Raw genomic sequence first — 19,902 nt, forward strand, 5'->3', positions numbered from 1 at the left:
ACCGCACATGCATTATGATCAAGTGACCAACAGAAGTAGATGGATCAGTTTGGATAGAGCGGCATGCAGAAGGGAAGGCGGCTCCTCTGCTGGGTGTGCCGGCTCACTGCAGGACGAGACGGAGTGATGGACTTACGAATGCATGTGGTGAGGGAGGCGTCAGGGATGAAGCCGGGCGAGCAGGTGCACCTGTAGCTACCCACTGTGTTCAGACAGTTTCCATTGGGACACACACCCTGCAGCTGGCATTCGTCCTCGTCTGTCAGTGCAAGGAAAAGAAATCTTTGCTTTAAGAAACTTCAGTTTTACATATCAGGCTTTAAACTGGGTAAATAGAAAACAAACGCAGTTATAAACAGGTTTATAAAACACCTTAAATGTCTATTTATCCTATTCTTTGCACATTAAATAATGCATCTTTTAACCAGGAAGACCCCGAAGCATCCTTTGATCTATCTCTAAGGTGTTCACTGCAAATCCAAGTAAAATGCATGGTTATATGTTAAACAAGAAGAACCGAGCCTGCACTAATGCACTCTAGCTTCAAACTCTCAACCACAGCTGACTCTGTCCTGACACACTAAATGATCCAACATTCACAGAGAATGAGTTTGCTTCAGCATTTCCTCCTGACGGCAAACAATGACACAATGTGTTTGTGAGCAGAGCTGAAAGATTCATATCTCCATCGAAACAAATGGGATCAGAGCTTCAAGGCTGGAATTCTGAATAGGAAATGGCTGCTTTTAGGGAATCTGATAAGAACAACAATCAAATAACAGTGATGTGAGTAGGTAACACATCATGATGAACCCATAACAGTCATGACCCTTCAACTGCCGTGTTTCAGGCTTGTGCTGGTTTTGCAGTTGGCCTCGCTGCAGTCTGACTGCACGGCGATACAGAAAATTCTAAAGTAAACCTGCCCACATGCAGACACCGCCAGTGTGTGAGGAAACCCACTGTTTAATGCTTGTTTATACAGATTTGTTTTTGACTTCTTGTTGTATATATTTTTTTTTCAGACATTGTGCGAATATGATAGTTGGCATTTGAGTCACAGCATCAGAAGGAAAACATCTACCACTGTATTCCCCTGACACTAATGAATCCAGAAATGATGACAATACCAGGTGCACCTATGAGTAGTGTTGGAAATAGAACATTTTATATGATGGGGGGGGGGCAGAAGACTCTGGAAGGGTGACAGATGAGACCAGCAGAATGGACAGCCACAATGAAGGAATAAGATATATGCATTTCAAACAGTTTTGTTTTTGATGAGTTATTATTAATGACTTATCCAAAATAAGAATTTCCTTTTGCCATAGCTAGGAAACTATGGAAGCATTTGTGAAGCATAACTAAAAATAAAAGTCAAAACCAGAAATGCTTTTTAATTTTCAAAATGAAGCTGCATCAAATAACTCAAAATGACTGGAAATGCTAAGTGGAATTGAATTGAGCGACACTATCCGCAGGGTGGATGTGAAAACGCAAATGCAATCCCCTCTTTGCATGTTCGTTTTAATTATGACACAGAATACGCGGTTTTAAAGTAGAAAATGAAAAAGCATTTTGAAGTATTGCTTTTTCATTTTAATTTTGACTCATTTGAGGCAGGTTCATTTTGAAAATTAAAAAGCATTTCTGTTAATTCATTTTAATTTTCAAATTAGACATTTCTAAATGAATTTTGCTACACATTTACCAGAGAATCTTTTGAAAATGAAATGTCAAATACCATTTTCATTAGCATTTTAATTAAGTGACAGAAAAAGCAGTGTTGAAGTAGAAAATGAAAAAGCATTTTGAAGTATTGCTTTTTCATTTTCATTTTGAGTCAAAAAATGCAGCTTCATTTTGAAAATGAAAAAGCATTTCTGGCCTTGACTTTTATTTTTAATTAGGCTACACAAATGCTTCCATAGCAAACAGTGGAGATTTTGGCTGAGGCCAGGGTGCTGACGGCCCGGATTGACCGGCTTACACAAAATATTAGTCTGGTTATTTTTGCAATGCTTAAAGAAGCTTATATTATTATGTCAATAATGATGCCAATATTGATGGAAAAATAGGGGCACATATCTTTTTTGCAGGCCCCATGCCCCATCGTAGATCTACCCCTGCCTATGAGTCATAAGTGTGTAGAACCAGTCATTTTTATGAATTGATCATACTCTTCTTTAAGTTGAACTTTCTTCATTAATGACCAGGCATATTATCATTAGACTGAAGTTGGGACTTTATCAAATCTGGTCCTCTTTGGAATTTCTATTTCTTGCTGTTGCCCTTTTGACCTTTGTCTGGTTGTATTCACCAGTTTCTACCAAACTTTAGCTGTTACGCAGGTTGAGTCACAAAAATTGTGGCTAAATTTGCTGTGATTTCTAAAGCTGGAAGATTTTCAAAACCTAAAAGCCTAGACATGATCTATTTGTTCTAAAAGTACTTCTGCAGATAGTGGATGCTAGCCAAGCAAAGGTTTTTGAGAAGTTTGTCAAAAATGTTTGAAGGGCTGACTTGGAAATCTTACCTTGGCAGTGGGAGCTGTTGATCTTCCTGTAGCCCTGAGGACAGTCTATCAGAGGGATGGCTGATAAAAGAAGACAAAAATGAAGAAGGAATGGACAATAAGTATGGTAGTCATTAAGTTGAACAGCCCCATTGTCATTCAATATAAAACTTCATAATTCCAGAAAGTCAGCACGCATCTCCTTATCCAACATGTCTCCAGCAACCCTCAGTGCCTATGTTTCCTTCACACTTTACTGCCTTTACTCCTCTTTCAGACATTAGATGCTTAAGTTGTTTAGATTTTCACCATGCACTGCTGCCTTCTGCCTAAGGGCAGTGTCACACAGCCACTATGTACATTTTGTGCATATTACACAGATGATAATTGGTCGTAAATAAATATACATGGAAAAAGTGAAAAACATTACGGTCTTAAATAGTTTTTTCATAAATGTATCACAAATGAACCACATGAAAACCACGGAAGAAGTACGAATAAACCACGCAAAGAACATGTAAATCAATGTAGAACAAGAACCGTGAGAGATTATTGTGCCATTTATATGTAATTTTTCAGTAAATTATGTCATTTGAATGTGATATGTATATGTATACATGAAATAAAAGTTATACATCAGTGGTACATGCATGAAAAGTCCGTTATACATACATGGACATACGTTAAACGATCATGGAAAGCCATAAATTTGCGTTGCATCCCACAAAAATTATGCACAATTGTGTAAAATGTATTTATTAATTGCGTGTAATTGCATAAACTGTCTAATTCTCAACTGACCAAAAATTTAGAAAATTTCAAAACTGAATTCACATAAACACACGTTGGCAGAAACCTTCGATGGACATCTGTAGAGAGATCGACGAATGACGAACGCAAGAAACACTAATGAATTATGGACATCGCTTTGACCTGTGGACATGCAACCAATTATCAACACAGATGCTCCTGCACAGCATCTCCAGCCTGCACTCCTGTAATATGCTTAACCGTCTCTGGAGCAGCTTTGCATACTCTATACATTGTACCCTTGCTACAAATGACTCCAACTTGTAGCAATCCTGTACTTCTGCAAACTGCTGTGGCTCCATGAAGCGCACAGGTTTGTCCCTGCAGGATGTTTCCTCCTTTTGTGAAGTCATCGCCCAGGGCAGTGTTTCAAAACTCTACCCTCAGGGCCCCCCATCCTGCGAGTTTTCTCTGCTTCAACACTTGGTTAAGCTCGTTAGGAATGAGACGGTAGGCCCTGAGGCCTGATTTTGAAAAACACAAGCTTGGATGTTTCTGATCTACTCCAAGATTGTGATCGTTTAATCCTGGAAGATGGATTTAATACTCACTGATCCACAAACCTCCATCTTTTCATCTAAACTTGATATGAAACCTGCCATGCTTCAGAATGTATTTTTTCGTAATGTTTTAAGCATTCACCTCTGGTTGGAACTTAAAGTCTCACTCTGATCATCTTTTAATCCATTTTCAAAGCATTCACAGAGATCTTTAACAATGATTATGCTGTTTTTAGCACACACACAAAAAAAGAAACGTGTGTCGTTTTCTAGGACGTAGTATCCGTAGAGCACCAGTAGTAGCAAGTAGAAGGTGTTGGGTGCATGGGATATGCAAATGTGTATACATTTGAATAAAGACAATCACAACTTATGTTGTGATTATCTCACTACATCACCTTTTGATACTGCTTCCAATTTTGCTCCATCAATGTTCCATTATAGGCAACAATATTTTAAAAAGATTTTAAAAAATCTTCCGTATTTGGACTTTAGAGCTAAAACAGTAGCTCACTGTGAGGCTGAATCAGTCATCAGACTGCAACCCATCTGAGCTGCTGGTTTAAATGAGGTCCTGCCTCTCTGCAGGACAAAGGAACCAGGGGAAGGTGGTACAGAAAATACCTGCGAGGGGACTCACACTGCTCAGTGCAAAACAATAAGGCAATGTTCGACTTAGCCACAAAGCCAGTTTAAATACCAGCGGCTGCTTGGCACAATAGACTGTTTGACCCCTTCGCCATGAAACAATGAGGAAATAGTCTGAACTGTTCCAACTCTCTGAGACAAACCACTGGCCGGGTGGGAATACCCATTCAAAGACAATCGCTTTTTACACATTCAGGGTCTTCAGAAAATGTTGGATAAATTTGTGTCTTAGTGTTGTAACATTGAAGAGTATGGCTTTTCCCTGAAAGAGTTGCTGTTGTTGCTCATGGGTCACACTGATGCAATGAGCATGAATGTCACATCAGCCACTTCCCATCAAATCTTTATAACATTTAGAATGTTTGCATACAGATTTACATAAACAAAGGTGCAGCACTGAAAACTGGAGGACTGAACGCTTTCTTGAGCCTGTGGATGATTAATGTCAACAACTGATACTGAAAGCGCTTTTCTGCTAGCAAAGGAGAGAATGGAGAGGAACACTGGGGTGTTGAGTTTTAGTCCAGTGGTAGAGCACATGCTTTGTTTATGTAACAATCCAGGTTCAAACCATTTATTGGGTTGGAGTGGCTGTGAGAGGAGCCATTTGAGGTGGCTCGGGCATCTGGTCCAAAGGCCTCCTGAACACCCCCCTGGGTAGGTGTTCTGCTCATGTTCCACTGGGCAGAGGCCCCGGTGAAGACCCAGGACATGCTGGAGAGACTACGTCTCCCATCTGGCCTAGGAACGTCTCTGGGTCCCCCCAGAGGAGCTGGAGGAAGGGACAGGGGAGAGGAAATTCTGGGCAACTTTACTTAGACTGCTGCACCCCTGACCCTGGATGAGCAAAAGAATGGATGGCTATGAATCAATGGTTTTAGTAGCCATTGACTATCAGTTGCCCTTATAATAATAATAATAATAATAATAATAATAATAATAATAATAATCCACTTTATTTGTATAGCACCTTTCAAGATAAAAATCAAAAAGTGCTTCACTGTAAAACACAGTATAACACAGAATATAAAAAGAATTATTAAAAAAGCAATGGGTAGATAAGGGGTGTCTGCGGGCAAAAAACAGGCAAACCTGTACGGGGCACACAGGTGGCTGATAGAAAATATTAAAATTGTAGACCGCTCAGTGAGCTTGCAGAGGGAAAATGTCCGTGCACATGTTTTTCTACAGGGATTCTGTGGGCAACACGGAAGGACAAGTCAGGGTAAAGAAGGTGATTTGCAACCCTGTTGTAAAGATTTTCCTTTATTTATTTTTTTACCACACCTAACTTGCAAGTTAGTGCTGTTCAAGTGATAAGTGCATGTCCTCTGCCCAGCTGTTTCACACTTTGTGCTTGTAGCCTGACTATTAGAAATTGGGAAATTTCATAATCTGACTGTAAATTCCCAAATCCCACAGTCATCCAACAAGCACTAATGTACAGCCTTCACACCCTGTGCATGCACGGTCAGTGAAGAACAAGTACTCACACCTTATTAACAGCTAAAGAGCAGCATGATTGCACAGTAGGACAGTGCTTGTATCGTGCATTATCCTTACAAATACTTCACGATGCACTTGCCACACACACAACAGCATTCTATTTTGAAGTCCCTTGAGGTGGCTGAACGGGCCACAAAGAAAACCTCCAGACACATCTGTGCTGCCCACACCTCACTACGACCCTTCACTGTCCGGGACAACCCAAAAACTTGTAGCATCGATACGGGTCAACCGCCGTACAGGCGCCAGCAGAGAAGTGCTTTCAGTATCAGTTTCTTTAGGCTGACAACACAACTCGTGACGCGTCTACAGGCAATAAATTTGGTTTACATGTTAAAAATCAAATTTAAATTGGATAGAAAGCAAAAAGTTGTACATACAAGACTTGTTTGGGCACTTGTGGCATTTGTGGAACCCCCACGAGGTCCCGATGACTCCACAGCAGCGCTCCTGCTTGGTGAGACCCGGCAGAGCCTTCCCACACTGAGCCATCCAGACAAAATATGGGTAGAGCAGGAAGAAAGCATGAAAGAAAAATGATAATGTGGAAAAACTCTTGTTTTCTACTTCCTGCAGGTGTTTGGCCCCTAAGTGTCACTCTGTCACCCCTTATCTTTATAGCAACAACAGAATGTGACTCACTGATGGCACCAGAATGTCAGCATATGAATTATTTTTATTACACAGTTTGATATCAACAGCAACCACCAGGCCCAGACTGAGCTGCTGTGACACCATAAACAAGCCCTTTTTAACTGCCTGTTGGGAGTCTCAATGCAGAATGCCTTTGTGCTGTAATCGCAGCTGAGCAGATCCGATGTGGATCTCAGCAGTAACTTTTATTAAACCTGACACAAGGTGGGTGCAAGAGACAAGTCTGCAGTCATGTTTGCTGCTTTGAGACACTCCTACATCAATTTGGAACTTTAATGGGCAAAAATGTCCTCGTCAAGAGAAATCAAAGCGGCCCCGTTTGCTGTCCGCCTCACAGGCATGCTCTCATCACTCTCTGATGTTTTCAAAACTCTTTTATTGCACTTTGGAATTTCAACTTATAAATGTGTACATTACAGTACACACCTGCTTTTGTTTCAACGAGATGAATCTCTGGAGAAATGCAGGACTGTTGATAAAATGTTGAAATTGAAAATCAGACTCAAACGTGACAAAATGCTTCATGATTGCGGCTTTGAAGCAGGCTTCAGAGCATAGAGCAGCCCAGATCAACTGAAAATGTGAAGTAATATTACGTCACTTGTCATGCTGGGATGGAAGCACCCCTGGGTTACCAAGGCAACTTCAGGGCATTGAATTAAAAACAGGAAAATGTCTGCATCCAGAGCTTTCAGCTGGAGTTTGGTGAATAATTACAGACCATTGTTAACAAAAAACACACAAGTACACAAATATAAAGTAGATTTTTGGGAAACAGTGAGGTATGTTCACTTTATGAGGTTTAATATGAGCATCATTTTAGCAACACTTAACGCTCCACAGATTTTTTAATGTGCAGTTATTTCATTCTGGGTCCGGTTATGTATGATTCTTGTCTTCTGGTTCAATGTAGAATTTCACACTTTACCTGCTCAGCTCGCTCTCTTGCTTCGTTCCAGTTGATTTCTTTTGTTGAACTGTTTTAAAGCATCTGCCACAGCAGCACTTTTGTTTGTTTCCCATATTTCTTTCAGCTGCCTTTCAGCTGTGTCAACAATCCTTGCACCACAAAAGATTTAATGTATGGCTAAACTTTTCCTTTACTTGCAGTGGAAGCATCAACCTGCCATTTCATTTGGGGGGGATGGACTCCGATTGTGTTAACGGTTCCTTTTACTACAGCTGTAGAAAACCTCTGCTTCTTATTCTACTGAATAAGCATGAATTTTAGATGTTAAAACGTTGTGATGTATTGTCTCATAACCTGAAATTTATGTTTTTTTGTCTCATAGAAACAAATACTAAAGGTTGACCTGATGTGTGGTAAATCTATATTTTCGGGACGTACCTGGCCAGCTGCCGTCTCCTGGAAGCAGCGTCCCAGAGCGTTCTTGGAGGTGACGGGCTGATACTGAGAAACATGGTAGCCATGCTGGTTGGGATAAACAACATTGTAGCTGTGGTGCTGAACCTTCTGGCTGCTCTCGGAGTGGTGGTAGCTGTAGCTGCTGGATGACGAGGAGCCAGCTTGGGAGGCCTTCTGCTGGTGCCCGTTGTGATGGTAGTCGTCCAGCTGGGACACTTGGTGGACCTGAACAGAGGCTTCTGGAGGGTGATTGATGTGGATGTTGACCACACCTAGGTTGAACATGAAAAAAAGAGTCACTGCAGTGGACAAAAATGTTCTTGACAAAAGCAGGTTGAATATTTGGGCCCTAAATGCCAAACCTCAATCAAAGTTCGATAGTCTACTAAAACAAAGAAGAAAATTGTGGCCCACCCCCAAACACAAGATAGCAGGTTTTGCAGGCAGCAGTGGCTCAGGCGGTTGAGCAGGTCCGCCAAAGATTGAAGGGTTGGCGGTACGATCCCTGCTCTCCCAGTCAACTGTTATAATGTCCTTGTGCAAGACTCTTCACCCTCCCTGCCTCCTGTGTTGCCCCACTGGTGTATGAATGTCTCAGTGATGGTCAGTCTGCCCCAGGGCAGTTGTGGCTACATTAGCAGCTTACCATTTCCAAGTGTGAATGAATAATGGTCACATTGTACAGTCAGGAAAAGCGCAGATAAATCAAATCCATTATTATCAAAACTTGTATGTTGTTCTAGTACTTTTAAATAGGGCTGTTTCTCACTGCTGGAGATGTAATGACAGCTCCAGTAATAAGGAACTTTCCAAAATGTCTTTAATGCTCTTTGGAGGTTTTCAGTTTTTCTCATGTGACAGTTTCCCTTTCTGTAATTGGAAAAAGTGTATATATGTATGTATATATATATATATATATATGTGTGTGTGTGGATGTGTGTGTGTGTGTGTGCGTGTGTGTAGTATTTGTATTTAAATGGTGTTCCATACGCCATTCACACACACGTTCACACACTTAAGGCGGCTCCACTGCCGAACACTGGCACCAACCTTCCACCAGAGACAAAGTGGGGTTCAGTGTCTTGCCTAAGGACACTTCCCCATATGTGCAGGCAAGGCAGAAATGGAACCTGGAATTTTTCAATTAAAGGTCGACCGCTCTACCGCTGCACCACAGCCACATGAATCTCTAGTTATGTAAAATTGCTTTAAAATGGTTGTAGAATGTAAATCTGAATTATTTGTATTGATTCAAATCCTGTTATATCCACAAATTTTTTTTTTTAAATGTGAATTTTAAACTCAAAAGCAAAGTAGATTCAGTAGTTTGGTATTTACATCAAAAAGTCATAAAACATAACAGCCTTTTCTTTTAACAGAGTCAGCATCTCCAAAAACAGCTAAAATAGAGATTTTAATGTTTTCTACTTTGAGAATGAATTAGTGATTTGGATCAATACTCACCGGGAGTCTTGCCGTTGCTGTAAGTCAGAGGCAGCGTGTGCATGGAGTGAACCTGTGTCTGGCTGTAGGAACCCGAAGTCTGATGGTGCTGCTGGGCTCCATTCTGAACCGGCATCTGGCAGAACTTTCCTGCAAAGTTTGGAGGGCACTGGCACTTGTCCCTGGCACTGCACTTTCCCCCGTTTATACATGGCAGGTGGCACACCACTGAAAGGGGAACATCCACAAAAACACATTAGTGTCTCCACGCAGCCATGCAAACACGCAGCTTCCAGGCCCCTTTAGAAACATCTGTTCAAACACATCTGGACTGATATTTCTGTCCCTGTTCAACACATCTGTAAATAATCATCCATGAGTGTGTAAGCACGATACAATGAAGGAATGGGGAAAGCTGTCTGTGCTGTTTAACAGGAATCACACTGCATCAGAACTTAACAGAACCTGAAGAAGGGAGAAAAGGAAGGTGGTTATGGGTTTAGATGAGTCTGAACCCACCTTTGTTAATGTCTGTCATCAGCTCTTTCAGGTTTATTTTTGAGTCTCTTACTATGATGATGCACCACCGCCAGACAAAGGAGTTCATTAGAAATTCACCTCTGACTTGTGGGCAGGACTGTTGGTGCAGAGTAAGCCCGCTCCCCCTTCCTGTCATCCATAACTGAGAGCTGTTAACACACTCTCCCGCTAGCTTACAGCCCCTCAAAACCCCAAGCTACCTTTACCTTTGCAAGACAAAGGGTGAGCAATACTGAAGCTAAACAGACGTACAGTTTTGAGTCAGATTCCAGCAGAAATCTATATGTCTGCAAATGAATTCAGTAGATCAGAATGGAGCAGAGCAAGTACCTTTTGGCTTGCCCATTGTGGTTATTACGTCACAACATTTTTCCGTATGGTCCTGATTCACAACAATTTGATTACAGAAATAATTAGAAACGCAATTTTAAAAATAATTTTCGTCATATATGTCCTCCATCTTCAGAAAAGTCCCACAAGAACACTTTAAAAACACTAACAACCCAAGTTTCATAGGAATGGGTCTTCGATGACGTATAAACGTCCTCATATTTCAAATAAATGTGACGGTTTTCCAGAACGACATTAAGACAAAGAGGAAAATCTATTGGCAATTCAAACTTACTGAAGAAGCACAAAAAAAGGTGATGATACAAGTGAGTTAGCACACCCTTGCCTGTGTGAACTCTGTACCAAAGCCTGATTAAACAACGCTGTTCCAGTTCTCACTGATTCATGTCTCCTCTCGTCTTCCCCTTTGAAAGAAACTCAGCGCTGACAGAGTGTGGGGAGAACTGACACAGATCTGCAAGAGGAAAAAGATGCTGTTTCTGATTCATACCCGGCCACACAGCAACCATTACTCATGCGCCTACAGTCATGCAGGTCATTACAAAGGCCGCTTTCTGTCCAAACCACAACTTTCACTTCTATCCATTACAAAACCATGATAAGGACTGAATCAGAGAAGTTACTTGCATTATTCTTTGTTGTACCAATACTTTCTGCCAAAATATTCCAGACTGCTGGGAAGACTATCCCTTCTTAAGGAACATGTGAGGTCAGCAGCAGAGTTTGGTATGTCCCAAAAATATCTGTCTGCTGATTCAACCAGACTAATTGTCAGAACCTGAGTCATCTCACAACTAGATTATATTATATATTATATAGACAATATGGGCTACTGCTAGAAAAAGAAACATAGATAAAGTCCAGGTAATGCAAAGCTCCCCGTTTATCACTCAGATGTACATAAAGAACCAGCATAAATGAAATGCATGCTGATCTCAGATGGCTTAAAGGTCATGACAGATCATCATTAACATCAGTCAGTTGCACTTGGAATGCATTAAAGTTGCAGAAACTGGTTAAAAAGATGTCACCAGAGATGCAACAAACAGACATTTTCAGATTCCCAACGAAAAATGAATAGTCCTTCCTGCTAGTTTTATTAAAGTATCACGATTTAAATGTGATGCCTGTGCACATTATCTGTTGGAAGTTCATTCCACAGCTCTATACAGTTGTCTTGGTCATGAAAGCATGCAAGAGGAGAATTCAGTACATCATGTACTCTCCAGGTTAGCCATCTGACTATCTCAAGGACCCCTTTCATAAAGCCTTTATGAAAGGCTTGTTCTGCAACACGAAACAGTTTGATCCAACTCCAGAGGAAAGGGCAAACCAGGGGAGGAACAAGTGCATCATGAAAGAGGTTAGACAGAACAACGTATATCTCAGTTAATGGCCCGATTTTCTGGTTGATTTTTTTTTTACTTTAATTCTGTTTGTATGCAACTGCAGGATAGCTTTTTACAAATAAATACACATTTTACCCTGCAGTTATCTTTATTAAGCATTCACTTTGAGTTCAAAGTCCATAAATACCTTAGAATATCTGTATTTTAAACTGTAAACGAGAAAATTGCATATTGTCAAGTCTGGATAGACATGCCCCTGTACTGAATGATCAGAAGTATCAAAAATGAGATATCTGTGATTACTACCAATAGCCTAAGAAATAGTAAAGATGGAGCTGCACTTTTATGCCACAACAGTTCATGGTCTATTGTGCAGGTCTATTTGGAGAAGCACCAGTGTTCAGATGGACCTCCAGTTCCACAGATCTATTTCTTTTTCCAAATTCGTAGCAGAAAAAGTGCATTAGTGCAGCAGCCAGGAGGTCTATGGGATGTCTGTTATATGCTGAAATAAAGCATTTGGAAATATTTCGAAGAAAACAATTTTACTCAGACGGGGCTGACACTTCCATGGAAAAATCACTTCTGTTCTAGTAACCCAATATAGAGGTCTATAAATGGTTATTTCCATTCTTTAATTTATTAGGCTGGTTAACAAATATCACAAGCTAAGAAATGTTAGTCTCATTTCATTGGGTTTTGTTTGGTTTTCAAAAAACCTTCAGCTTGTTAATTTTCCACAAAATATTGGTCTTTTCCAAAAGCCCGATCCAGGACAAGTCAGGACTGAAGATAATTCTGGCACAGCTCTATAAGGGTTAGGGTTTGCAAAAACAAACACACACATTTTTTTTTCAGCCTAAACTGCGGGTGATTTCCACACAGCCCTCATCCTATAACTGTGACGCAGGAATGGAGAGATGATTTTCAAATGTCCTCACTTCTCCAGAATCCAAAAATACTTTCAGATTAGTTTTACAACCATGGCGATGATGTACACTTGATCTTAGAGAAATGGAGTCATGGTCATTTTGACCAACAACAGGGTTGCAAGAACTCCAAAATAAGTTATGGGATTACTTCTAACTGAATGGATAAGATTGGTGTTGACTTACATTCCTGGTGGAGAGAGAAAACCTGCTGTATAAAATAGTACTAAATCATTTTAACGCTCTGTCTTAAGAGAAAGGGGACACAGTGAGACACATACAATAATTTTTCTTGTGGTTGTAAAGTCCAGATGAATTTGATGGATGCAATGGTTGAAAAGGCTATATGCATGTTTACACTGTGTTTTGTGACTGATTTGATCTGATCTTATCTGATTTGATCACAGAATTAAGCTCAGGACTATATGACAATGCTGATTAGATTACTTAGTTGTTGATGAGTTGGTGACAAAATAAATTATAAATTTATAAGAATAGAAGAAAACATAGTGTGACGGGGTTCTTCTCAGCAGCGAAAAAATAGATAACTCGGAAATAAGATGGCCAAGCCAGAAGACTCAAAATTTGAAAAAAATGGGATTTTATTGATCTCCCCAAAAAAAATAACAATCAGACAAAGAATTCAGCTGATTCTGGGAGAGCTTGTTGCCACCACTGCAACAAAGACTGCTCTCCCTCAACTGAGAAAAGTTCACCCCTTATAAAGACCTAGCCCCTCCCGCAGGCCAATTATCCAAACAATTCCTTATAACAACTTACTAGAAGATTCATCAACATAATTCCAAACTTACAGATATTTAACAGAAAAAAACAACAACAGTTGAAATACAGAAACAGGTTTGAAACAAAATCAATTAGACAAGAAGGGGAACAAAGCAAAGAAAAACAACAATTCGGACATGTGAAGTCACTTCCTGTTTCCTGTGGATATAAATGCTGATGTGTCCATGGCTCTGGTTGGGCTATTGGTGGAGGAAAACTTTGATGGTGAGTGAGATTCTGTTTAAAACCAAGTGTGCACCTTTAGAATTAAACGAAACATGAAATGTGAATGATTTGTCCCACAAAACTATAAACGGTTACAGGGCAGGGAGAAAAGAGAAAAAAAAAAGAAACAATTTAGGCTCATGTTTAGGTGCTGTCCTGCACCCTGTGACGCTACTTCGTCACACAGACTGTGTTAAAAATTCTCAAAGCTGTGGATTATAATTTCACATTCAGTGAGTGATGAGTAAAAGATCTTTATAACCCAGATTTGGCTTATTAGCAAGGTCAGTGTTAAGGCCGGAATCGTTTATTTCCCGCTATGACCATCTTTTGATCTATTTTATAAAGTGTTCCCAGTGGTCTTTTCATTATGATCATGCCATTTTTAGCCAACATTAAAAAACCTGTTGTTTTGTTGAGTTGTGGGAAGGACCATTGCATGAATCAACCTTGCACGAATTTCCCTTTCCTGTTAAGAGCTCTGTTTATTTCTCTCTTGCTAACTTACAGCCCCTCATACCACCATCCTAACATTATCGGTGCACAAAAATGGCAATAAAAATTGGTCCTATCCAGCTGTACAGTTTAGAGCCAGATCTCAGCTCCAGCAGGAAAACGAAGACATACATAGATCTGAATGGAGTGGAGCTGTGAGCTTGTGGCCCATCCATTGCATTTTTCTACATCACAAATGAAGATTTTTTTAAACAGTATTTTTTATGTCTACTACAGTTTCACAATGATTTAAATTAAGGAACTCTCAGAAATGCAATTTCAAGCTTATTTTTTCTTCATTTATGTCCTATATCATGAGAAAAAAATGCCACAAAAACATGTTAATAACACCATAAACATTGGTGTGGCTCTTTAAAGTAAGAAGCTAAATTCTAAGATGGAATTCAGCGCTGGTCTGATACACATGACTTGTACCAAGTCTTTCAAATCAAAACAACAATCCTACTCTAATGTTCCCCTTTTTATTCCAAGAATGAGTGCCTGAACCCTAAAGCTGCTGTCCTGTTTCTTTTCTAACCACCTCTGCTCCTGCAGCCTCTCAATGGTTGGAACCTGGTTCTATTAGTCAACAGGATATCTAAAAAGCATTATGACAATGACCTTTGATGCTTGGAGTTTTGGTTCAGAATTAAAACTGCATGTGTTGGTTTTCCACTGGTACGCTTGAAACCAGTAAAATTGTAGGTCCATCTTACAGTAGTGGTGGATCAGCTGGGCATTGTCTTATATAACAGAGTATGAGTAAATCCTCTACTAATTCAGAAAACACTAAAAGTGCTAAGGGTAAGAAAAGCTAAATCGCTCACACTGCCTTTATAATGAAATCCATCAACTCATATTGAAGTTGAGACCGGGCACTCGACTGTGATATTCACTGTTTTATTTCAAACTCAATGTGCTGAATCACAGAGCCTCAGGAGCAAATAAAAGGCAGTGACTGCTGGAATACCAATGTCTAGACCGTATACACAAACACATAAAACCAACGTCAGGGGGAGAGAAGAAATCCAGACGTCCTTTACAGAATAAAGTGCTACACCTGTCTTTCTCCTTAAAAAACACATGATTTGTCTTCCTAATGAAGTCCCCTTCCATACCTCCACAGAAAACCTCCTACTCTCCAAAGTTAAATATTTTTATATTATCAGACCGCAAGCAAATGAGCTGGCAGGTAATATGTTTCTAATAAAGGAAACTGCAGCAGAGGGCCAAAAGCTCTCAGCACTTGGTGAGCCCATTTGCTCACCTGGGGGAGAATGTGCCTGAGGAGCTGCAGAAACACTTCCTGAAACCACTCTCCTGTGACTTAGTCGGGCCAAAAGGAGACACACACCACAGCTTGAATCGCTCAAGTTTTTAAAGGAAGGCATCTTAAAGGCCGACCAGGCATTCCCTAAATACTTTTGACAATTGTCAAACTGTCAATACCCAGAGAAAGTGGCTGGATTGATGGGATTAAAGGCTCATTTCCACTGGTCCATCTCCAATGCGTCTCTATTGCTTGGACACAAAAAAGGCCAACATTCATCGATCAGTCGGAATGTTTGCATCGCCTCCATCATGTCTGTGTCTGATGTTCCTCCCTTCCCAATTCAACGCAAACTTTACACAGGAGTTCTAGTTCCATCCCTTTGACACGTCAATGGCACGGCAAAAAGCCGTAAAAAAGGGAACGGGTCTGGGTTTCAAAATTATAACTTTCGTTGTACTTTGAAAATAAAAAATTATATCATTTTATTTTATATCTAAGGTGACGTGCCCACAGAATAACGCACATTTACACCACGGATAACGCCGCCATCCATTTTCACCATGAAGACAAAAGTTTAATTTTAGAACAACAAAAGCATATCATCCTTTATAACATGCATTTTACAACAAGGACTCAGTGGGGAAGGACAGGACATGGGGCCTGATTGCCCAATTTAGGATGCACTTGACACGGAAGTGACAGGACAAACTAAAAATGGTCAAGGCCTTTGAATAAGACCCGAATCACAAATGCAGAGAAAATGCCAGAAGTTAAGCTTAATTTTTTTAAATGTAAAACTTCCTGACAATAAGGTAAGAAACTCTCCGTAGGTGAGACTGAAAGAACCTGGAAAGAAATCAGTCCAACACCAAGTTTGGCAAAAACTTGCTGCCTCACATTTCTGAGTTAAAAGCATTTTTTGCTGACAGATACCTGAAAACCACCAGCAGCGTCTTCAGCAACAGGAATCTGGTACGAAGGCTTTTTCACTGCTTATTGAGAAAGCATTGAAGCCTGTACTTTCAAATATTATTTCAGTTAAATGTGTAGAGAGCAGACAGCCAGCTATCCAGTGAAAGCCTCAGATCTTAAAGAAGTGTGAAGAGGCCTTCTGTGTGGGCTCACACTCCAAACTTGGCCATCACCGTACAGTCTGTGAGCTGTTTTCTTAGTAATGACCTGGAAAAATGCAACTCTTGGCAAAAAAGATGAACTCTACGCCTGAAGGATGTTCAGTTAGCTTTTTTTTTTTTTTTACTTTGGTTCTTCAAAAGGAAAAAACGATAAATCACTGAAAATTTTTTAAGAACTGAAAAAATACGTTTTATCAAATTTTTTTTGAGTCGCAAAGTACGTTTTTTTTTTTTATTTGAATGAGTTTGAGCTACCAGAAAAAACTATAAACCATGTCTCAGCTTTATATTTTTGGTTATTTTTCAGTTTTCAGGTTCAGTTTTCCATCAACCTACTTTAGTCTGCAGAATTTGAGTCCTTAAAATCCCCACATTGACCAATTCAGCTGTTCTGACTCAGTTAAAAAGGTCAAATTTGTAGTAAAAACCAACAAAATTTCAAAGTTAGAAAAGGGACAACTATAGATAAATAATGGAAAATATCAAAGAGTATACAGAGACACTATATACATTTAAAAGGCAAAAACCTAGCAAGCAATAGTCACTTTTGGTAAAGCATGGGCTTTAGACCCAAAAAAAGCCCAGCATACTCCATCTGGTTCCAGTGGACTAAAAAGAAGCAGACATGGTTTGCTCATAATTAAGAAATAAAGAAGATATTTGTAGTTTAGTTGGTTTAATTAAACCAGAAGAAGATTAAAAAAAAACACAAAAAACTTTGAAATCAGGTTAAATGGCTAAATCAGCCCTTCTTTGGTATGGAAACTAGAGCTTTTCTGATGAAAAGCAGGTTTGTTGTTGATCATGTTGTTCTTTTTAAATGTCAAAGCGAAGTAAGCAAGCTGGCCATAAAAATTCTCCATCCTGCAAAACTTAATCACACGTTTAGAAAATCCTTATTTTTCATCAGTGAAGTCCACCAAGAATTCAGGCTGTTAAAAAAGAGCAGCTGAACAAACATCTTCCAGGAGAGCCTATTAAAGATCTTTCCATCAGGCTCAGGTCTGACAGCTCACAGGACTGTGACAATTCACTTTAGCATAGACCATCAAGAAACTCACTAAATGAAAGAATTAGGAAGATCTCTGTAAAAGTCTACAGTCAGAACAGAGAATCTAGGGCACTTTAGTCTTTGAGACGCCTTTCTTGGGGGTGATTTGTTTATAAATTAATCTTTTTTATTCCTATGTCAGCTTATTTCACTGTTTAAATTCTTGTAAAAAAATATCTAAATTTGAGCAGAAAAAACTTGTCAACTTACTTTTGACTCCACAGCTCTTCTACACATTTGACAGGCGATGGATAGAAAATGAAAACAAATAGTGATGTAAAAGTGTGACATGGACGGACGAGGGTGTTTTTTACTGATTATCTGCTAGAGAGCCCTCAGGTGCCTTACTCATGCCTGCCCACAATGCCTCTGCATGACTCAGAGATAAATCAAATCTCCATGGAAACAAACACATCTGCTTTCACGGGCCATTCTAACTTTCAGCAGCTTCAAATGTTCAGTTTGATTTGAGTTTACAAATCAGTTGCAAAATCAGAAAGTATTTTAAGAATGCAGTCAAAAGAAGAAAATACAAATACTTCTGCATAAATACATGTGTCCATTTTTTTTTGTAGTTTGCATTTGCTGTCAGGTATTCACTGAACAAAAAGATAAATGCAACATTTTTGTTTTTTGCTCCCATTTGTCATGAGATGAACTCACAGATCTAAAACATTTTTTAGGCCCCTTCCCTGGTGGGGGGTACGGGGCCCTCGGCAACGGCGGCCGTGTCCCTTGGGTGCCGGTTTCCTGGGCCCGGTGGTGCTCTCTCCGTGCGGGGGGGGGGTTCACATTACACCTGAGCCGGGGGTGTTCGTGTCCCTGGGGGGTGGGTTCGGGTCCTTGCCCGTAGGCGCTGTGCCCCGTCAAATTTCCAACTGTGGCCGAGCCTGGTCGGGCCATGTTTACAATACCCCTTGTGGGCCCCCCTTTTTCCCCGGGGTGTCCCCCTCCTGGGCGGGGGCGGCGGGCCCCTGCCTTGCTCCTCCCTGGTCCAACCGTGGGCCAGGTAGGTGGCTGCCTGGAGTGCGGAGCGGGTCTCCCTTGGGGGGTCCTGGCTCGTACCTGGGGTTGGGGCGAGGGGGTGCCCGGAACTCCTGGGTGGTGATGGGGTGCTCGTCTGGGGCTATGGGCGCCCTTCTCCGGTAGGGCCCTGCGCTGGGCTCTCCTGGCGCGGTGGGGGGGCTGCTCTCCTGGTTGGGCTGGGGCGGCGCTCTCTTTCCCTCCGTGCCTCCCTGCTCTCTGGCTCTGGGGGCCTCGCGGCGGTCCGGCTGGCCCTGGCCTGGGTGGCGGATTTGGTCACCCGGGGGGCGGACTGTTCCCTGCCTGCTCCCGTGTGGCGTTGGGGGGGGTACCGGCTGCCACTGCTGCTGTGGCGGAGGTCTTGGTGTGGGGATGGCTGGGCACTGTCCTTCCTTCTTTACACATTCCTCCATCCATTTTAGACGAACATAAACACTCACCTGAGCACAGGTGTTATCTCACCTTTGCACTAATAGTTTGCGTGATAGAATGAATGAAATATTTCACGCTAGTTGGTTTTAAGGCATAAATATGCGTGTGTGAACACTATATGTTTTGTGTGCATGTTGACATGTGGGCTTTTTTGCGGCTAGCAGGTGTGTTGATAACATTTGAGTGTGTGTGGACAGGCCCTGCCCTTTTTGTACTACATTTGAACCTTACCGTAATGATAAACAACCAGTAAACTTGTTGCTTTATGCTGCTTCATTGTCTTATCCCCCCTCCCCTCCTATTATCACTCTCCTAACCCCCCCCCCCCCCCCCCCCCTCTCTAACATCCCTCTCTCTTCTTCCCTGCTTTCCTTTTCCGTCCGGTCCAACACCAAAGATTTTCAAACACGGTTGAAATTAATAAAGTTTTGCCTCAATTACAAAAGGGGTTTATTCAGACAGACCTTTGGTTTGTCTGAAGATTAATAACCCCTCTTGTTAAAGTAAAATATGTCTAACACAAGAGGCCGTCAGCTCTCATCTGCCTGCCCAGCTGTTGGACAGGACAAGTTAAAAAAATAAAAATAAAAATAAAAAAATAAAACATTTTCTAGAAACAAAAAATAACCATTTCTCTTAAATGTTGTTCATACATCTGTCTAAACCTGTGATAGCGCACACTTCTCATTTGCTAAGATACTCCATCCAAGTGTGCCATATCAAGATGCCGATTACAGAGCGTGATTATTGCACAGGTGTGCCTTGGACTGGACAAGATTAAAGGCTGCTCTAAAACGTGTTGTTTTGTTTTATTATTTCTGAGAACTCAGAAAACTCATCAATATCTGGTGTGACCACCATTTGCCGCATGCAGTT

At 40.9% G+C, this 19,902-nt stretch overlaps 1 protein-coding gene across 3 annotated transcripts in view; it reads right to left on the reverse strand.

The window, feature by feature from the left end:
- The window catches only part of ltbp1 (latent transforming growth factor beta binding protein 1), a 131,445-nt gene that overhangs the window by 45,612 nt on the left and 65,931 nt on the right, over nt 1–19,902 (reverse strand). For all 3 annotated transcript variants that reach the window (XM_011472799.3, XM_011472798.3, XM_011472800.3), the window contains exons 6-10: nt 9,464–9,670; nt 7,982–8,271; nt 6,360–6,462; nt 2,537–2,596; nt 137–259 (exon numbers count right to left, since the gene is read on the reverse strand). In XM_011472799.3, the coding sequence (XP_011471101.1) occupies nt 137–259; nt 2,537–2,596; nt 6,360–6,462; nt 7,982–8,271; nt 9,464–9,670 (783 nt within the window). The remainder of the gene's footprint in view (nt 1–136; nt 260–2,536; nt 2,597–6,359; nt 6,463–7,981; nt 8,272–9,463; nt 9,671–19,902) is intronic.

This window comes from Oryzias latipes, chromosome 15 (genome assembly GCF_002234675.1).
Source record: "Oryzias latipes chromosome 15, ASM223467v1".
NCBI lineage: Eukaryota > Metazoa > Chordata > Actinopteri > Beloniformes > Adrianichthyidae > Oryzias > Oryzias latipes.